This window comes from Miscanthus floridulus, chromosome 10 (assembly GCF_019320115.1).
Source record: "Miscanthus floridulus cultivar M001 chromosome 10, ASM1932011v1, whole genome shotgun sequence".
Lineage (NCBI taxonomy): Eukaryota > Viridiplantae > Streptophyta > Magnoliopsida > Poales > Poaceae > Miscanthus > Miscanthus floridulus.
This window is the reverse complement of record NC_089589.1, coordinates 132,898,074-132,904,070: the sequence shown is the minus strand read 5'-3', so window position 1 is coordinate 132,904,070 and position 5,997 is coordinate 132,898,074. Positions and strand designations below refer to the sequence as shown.

Below are 5,997 nucleotides of genomic sequence, written 5' to 3'. Positions count from 1 at the left end.
ATCTTATAGTATATAGGCTCATAGCTTAGACTGCATTATTTATTTTATTTACTGTCCAACAGTCGGAAGTAACAATTTACATTTGCACGTGGACTTGTGGATTTTTTAATGGACTATGTTATAGTGATGGACTTCATAATGGGCTATGTTGTAATGATGGACTTTTGTGAATTATGACTTGTGATGATGTTCTAAATAATGGTCTTGTGTTTGTGGATGTATATATGTATATTTGTGGCGGTCAGATTCGAATTTGAATTATATATATATGAGGTCAGATTTGAATTTGAATTTTTTTTTGCTGAAAAATCCACTGTAGGGGCGGTTCTTGATTGAACCGCCCTTACAAATACACACAGCAGGGGCGGCTGGTGATACAGCTGCCCTTACAGAAGTCCACTACAGGGGCGGCTGAAAACACCAGCCGCCCCTACAGAGGGCACTATAGGGGCGGCTGAAAACACCAGCCGCCCCTACAGAGACACCCTCTGTAGGAACACCCTGGGAAGGACGGCTGGCGCAGCCGCCCCTACATAGGCTCTAGAGCCGCCACTACAGTAACATTCTGTAGTAGTGCCTTCCACCCCTACAGCAGCCATCCGTCGTTCTCGTCGATCACGAACTCCCTGTGGCATGCACGACACTAGTCGACGTGCACCGCAAGATATTGTATAGTACCAAATATGATATTTTCCTTGTAATCCTACCCCTCCAGAGTATATAAAGAGAGGCAGGGGTCTCCTAGCGGACAGCTACATACAGATCCATAGATCTCATATTCAATACAATACACCAAAAACACAGGACATAGGGTATTACGTCGATTAGACGGCCCGAATCTGTCTAAATCGCTGTCTCAGCGTCTTGTGTCGCCATCCGGTTTCTGATTACGCGTACCCCACCAACAAATCTACCATCACGGATACCCCTGCCGAGCATGTTTTGTTGACACTCTCTTTCCCTCTATCTACGATTCGTCTGCAACCCAGGTGGAGTGAGCGTAGAGGAAGCGGCCCTTCCACCCCTGCAGCAGCCATCCGTCGTTCTCGTCGATCACGAACTCCCTGTGGTAGCACTGCTTCTCCACCATCACCCTCACCGCGCCGACCACCGCCGGGTCCAGCGGCAGCTGCCTCAGCCCGGCACGCCGGCTCCTCTGCTGCCACTGCCTGTACGTGTCGAATCGGTCCGTCCGGTCGCGGCCTTCGCAGGCCACCACGTTGACGACGCAGGCGCGCAGGAAGTCCCGCTCCAGCACCATCCGCTGCTCGCTGTTCCTGGGCAGCGTGGCATCCAGCATGTCGAACGCCGCCGAGAAGTAGAAGAGCGCCTCCCGGAACCGCGTCAGGAACGAGTTGCCGCACAGGCCGTTGACGACGCCGTGCGTGAACACGGCGGGCCTCATCCTCCGGATGCCCGCCAGGACGCTGTCCCGGGGGCTCGCCCTGTCCACCACCAAGCTGTCATCGGTCAGCGTCTCCAGCTTGAACAGGCTGTTCACCACCAGCACCGCGCCGGGGTCTACCTCCACGCGGACGGCGTTCCACCTCGCCGCCGCGGCCGCGTGGAACTTGAACGGCACGCCCAGCTCGCGGGCGCAGTCGCTCAGCATGTGCCCCGTCTCCTCGATGTGTCTGGCCGGCCGGAACCCCGGCAGCGGGAGGTCGATGCAGGTGATCGTCACCTCCGGCGGGCCGCCGTCCCTGGCCGCCAGCCGCCGCAGTAGCCCCGGCCACTGGAGACCCAGGTGGAGGCCGTAGTCCACGACGTGCAGCCGGCTGCTCCCCGCCGCGGCGCGGCAGATGGTCATGTTAGCGAACGCGAAGCCCACCCTCTGGAAGCAGCACGTGGCGTTGAACAGCCGGAACGCCCTCAGGAACTCGGGGCCCTGCAGCAAGGTCGTCGTGTCCAGCGCCGGGAGCGACCTGTGCAGCACGCTCCCCGTGCCGGCGAGGCGCGCCTCCAGGGCCTCCACGAAGCAGTGCGCCAGGCGCTGCGTGGCGTCCCCCGTCGGCGACGCATGCTGCTTCGCCTGCTCCAGCAGCTCGCGCGCGCCGTGCCGCTCGTCCACCGCCTGCGCGCATCTCACCAGCAGCGTGCGCATGTCCACCTGCTGCTGCCGCCGCCGCCGCGCCTCCCTGCTGTTGCTCATGGCCGCCTCGTCCGCCATAGCCGCGCGCAGGCGCTCCATCTCTTCCGTGGGAACCTCGCAGTCGTCAAGCATCATCCTGCCGATCAGCTCCTGCACCTGGGCCTCCTCTTCCGGCCTGGCCATCGTCGCCATCAGCTTGCATGCTCTGCCCGTCGTCTCCGCGTCCGCCTCCAGGCGGCCGTTCCTAGTAATATCCTTCATCACCAGTCTCTTGTTCTCTTTGGGCAAGAATTTGCAGCCTTCCTCCCTGCCCTTGACGAACGCCATGTTCAGCAAGTCCATGACGCTGCAGGGCTCTGCTCCTGTGGCGGTGGCGCACATGTTGGAGACCGTGGAATTGTTGCCGTCCTTGTAGAGATCGGATGCGCCATTGCTGGTGGAAGATGAAGAAGAGGCAATGATTTGAGCCAAGTTCTGCTGAGCGCGGAGGAGTGCGGGGTCGTCGTTGCGCAAGAACATGCCATGCATGTCCTCTTCCTCCTCCATGAGCAGACGCGAGATGTGTTCCAGGGCCACGTCTTCCTGCTGCTGCTGCTGCCCTGAGGAGGGGACGCCGTTGTCATGGTGGGGCGTTGGGGGAAGGTGGAGGAAGACCGACGGGGACTGCGGCGAGGGCTCGACGAGGCCCACCAGCTCCTCCAAGGTTGCCGCCATAGCTGACGAGGAGATGGTAGTGGTGCCGCTTACAACTGCCAAGTGAAGGTATCATCTTGGAATCACCTTGGACTCGTTCTCCGCCACCATCCGATCTATGCCAAGAGGTGACAAGCTTACTCCTTGCTGGCTGACGGAATCCTCGAGATTGCCGGCTGCACACATGACAAAGAAAGGGTCTTTGAGAAAGATGATGACAGTCGCCTGCTTCTGCTTGAGTTAAGACCCTGCTCCATCAAAGGCATCAATGACAATGATCAAGTAGAAAAATAAAACTACTCGACGACAGATCCGAGGATCCTGTCTCTTTTCTTACAGGGGACCTTGGAAATGGTTATACTTTGAATTGTTCACTTCTGGGAATTGCCAATGCTTCTCTTGTAGCAAGTAGCATACCTGTATATTGTGGCAGCAAACATGTTCAGAGTCCTCTGTTTCTTTCCCGCACCCACCTGTAGGGACGTAAACCTGCAGTGAACATATCAACACAACACACAACACAATGGACAAGGAGTTGCAAACCAGGACAATCGTGAATAAAAAAAATAAAAAAAGAAGTAGATCCATAGCTATGGACCCCCAACAGTACAATTTTCTTGGACCAACAAAGTTTAAATTCTTCCTTTGAGTGCATATTATACAATTTCAGAAACTGCAGATTTTAAAAGCAAGGATCTTCTATGCGCTGGTTGAAGAGACAGAGAAATATTCAAGTACATAAAACATGAACATCTTCAAGAAACGAATCAGTGCACAGAGTTGCTACCATATTAGCTTAAACGCGAATCTGATGCTGTGAAAAACTGGTTGACCTTGACAAAACTTCTTTACCTCATTGAGCTCAACAAGCACCCACCCACTAAATTTAATTGACTTCTGTGAAGAATAAATTTTATGAGCACAACAACTTCTCGGACAGCCACAGAAGAGCAGTAGTGGCATCCAAGAGCTATAATTTATTTCTTCAGAGTTCGAGGCAAAAACTGAACACTCTAACATGTAATTTACAGAACAAGATGTACTGCCTAAGGGAGCAAGACGTATTGTGCTCCTCTATGACATTTTCAGCAGCCACATGTAGTGTCCCTGAATGAGTATACAGCCAAACAAATAGTACACATGGGCAAAGCCGCAAAGGGAGCCGATAAAGGTACCATTCAGTAGCAGAAAACTAAAGCTTCATTCAGAGATGGTGTCTTCCGCAACCCATGTAGAGTGGGCATAGAAGATGCGCCCCATCCAACCTTGCAGCAACCATTGGCCATCCTCACCGATGAAAAAGTCCTTGTGATGGTCCTTCATCACTTTATCCTTGAGTACCTTAACTATGTTTGGTTTCAGTGGTAGCTGCCTGAGGCCTGCCCGCTGGTTTCTCACCTGCCACCGTCTATACTTCTCAGGGCAGTTCACCACATCTGCACCCTCGCAGGCGACAAGATTCAGCACAGAGTGACCCAGCATGTTCTGTTCCAGCACTGGCCGTAGTTTACTGTCCCTCGGGATAGTTGCATCAAGCATATCAAACAGTGCACTGTAATAGAACAAAGCCTCACGAAACCGCATCAAGAAGGAGGTGCCATATGAACAATTCACAATACCCTGGATGAAGACATCTGGCCGCATCTTCCTGATGTTATTGAGGACGGTATCCCTGGGGCTCAGACCATCAAAGTAGATATTCTCCTCCCTCAAGATACTGAAACTAAAGAGGTCAATCACAACAAGCACCTCATCAGCCTCTGTTTTCAAGTCATCGATGCAAATTGTCTCCCATTTTGCAGTGATGGCATGGAACTTGAATGGCACGCCAAACTCACGGGCACACTTGTCCAACCGGCGCCCTGTATCATCAGTCCCTTCAGATGGACAGGACCTAGGCTGAAGGCGGCTTATGGCAGTTATCCTCACTTCTGGTGGGCCACCTTCCCTATTCGCCATCCAGCGGAGCAAGCCGGCCCACTGGAACCCGTGATGTGGACCATAGTCTACAATGTGAAGCTTGCTCTTCCCCACCATGGCATGCTCAATGGTCATAATGTTGAAAAAGAGTGCCACCCTGTTGAAGGAGCAGGTTGCCATGTAAAGGTTGTAGGCCTTTAGGTACTCTATGGCCAGTGGTTGCTCCAATGTCAGCAACTGCCAAAGCTGTCTCCCTGTGCCCATTAGCCGTGCCTCCAGTCCCTTGGCAAAACATTGAGCTAGCCGTTGTGTTGCATCCCCTGTTGCTGATGCATGCTGCTTGATCTGCTTCAGCAGCTCATGCGCGGTCCTGAAATTGCTAGCAGACACCGCCTGCGCACAATTTATCAACAATGTGTATAGATCCACAACATTGCTCCTCCTCTTTCTATAACCCTTCTTGTTGTTCTTTGCCTTATCAGCCTTGGTGATGCGCAGCTTCTTCATGTCTTCTATGCATGTCTCGTACCCACGAAGCATCATTTTGTCAAACATCTCTTCGAGCTCTTCCATCATCATAAAAACTTTATAGGCCCTGCCTACCTCCCCATCCTCATCCCTGTTATACCTCTTCTTGAGTACCCTACAATTGCCACTTTCCCTGGTCATTTGGTTCACTTGCTGATCCTTGCTTAAGCCATTATCTTTTGGCAAGAACCTGCTAGCCTCTTCCATGCCATTCAAGACTGACCTTGCTGCAAGCGCACCAATGGACAAGGATGATCTGAGTGTGCATTGATCACCACTGCAATCCTGGAACAAATTCTGGGCTCCCTCAACATTGTCCCTGTTGATGGTGTTGTCACTGTTTGCGCTGAAGGAAGGGGAGGAGAGAATTTGGGCAAAGGGCTCCTGCACCTGGAGAAGCGCAGGATGATCAGCGCCTTGGCACAAGAGTTTGTCTTCAGTGTGATCCTCCATGAGCATGTGTGAAACATAGGAGAGGACTATTTCATCAGGGCAGAGTGAATCCTGACCGGCATCATTGGGCATTCGGGGAAGGTCAAGCAAGACAGATGGGGAGGGTGGTGACAAGTTCGTGAGACCCTCCATAAAGAATTCCTCCGGGGTGCTGGCCATGGAGATTGATGGTGGTACCGTGGCTCCAAAGCTGCAGGATAACATACCTTGTTAAGAGTGCCAAGTGTTTGATAGTTCTGATGTTGCTTGGATAATGAACGATGGTTAATTATAATCCCATGTTTCCTTGATAATGGAGTTATGGAGATGAT

At 52.6% G+C, this 5,997-nt stretch overlaps 2 protein-coding genes across 2 annotated transcripts; both read right to left on the bottom strand.

The window, feature by feature from the left end:
* Positions 1–967: 967 nt before the first annotated feature.
* LOC136489677 (scarecrow-like protein 34) lies at positions 968–2,806 on the bottom strand. Its single transcript, XM_066486245.1, has one exon. The coding sequence runs from the start codon at positions 2,804–2,806 to the stop codon at positions 968–970; it is 1,839 nt and encodes a 612-aa protein (XP_066342342.1).
* A 513-nt stretch (positions 2,807–3,319) lies between these two features.
* LOC136485752 (scarecrow-like protein 33) lies at positions 3,320–5,793 on the bottom strand. Its single transcript, XM_066482596.1, has 2 exons — positions 5,743–5,793; positions 3,320–5,623 (listed from the first exon to the last, which is right to left on the bottom strand). Exons 1-2 carry the CDS (start codon positions 5,749–5,751, stop codon positions 3,986–3,988), a joined length of 1,647 nt encoding a protein of 548 aa, XP_066338693.1. The 5' UTR covers positions 5,752–5,793; the 3' UTR covers positions 3,320–3,985.
* Between the last annotated feature and the right edge of the window lie 204 nt (positions 5,794–5,997).

What these genes read in the sequence shown, in the direction of transcription:
- LOC136489677 (XM_066486245.1), bottom strand. Translation starts at nt 2,806, where the DNA reads ATGGCGGCAACCTTGGAGGAGCTGGTGGGCCTCGTCGAGCCCTCGCCG.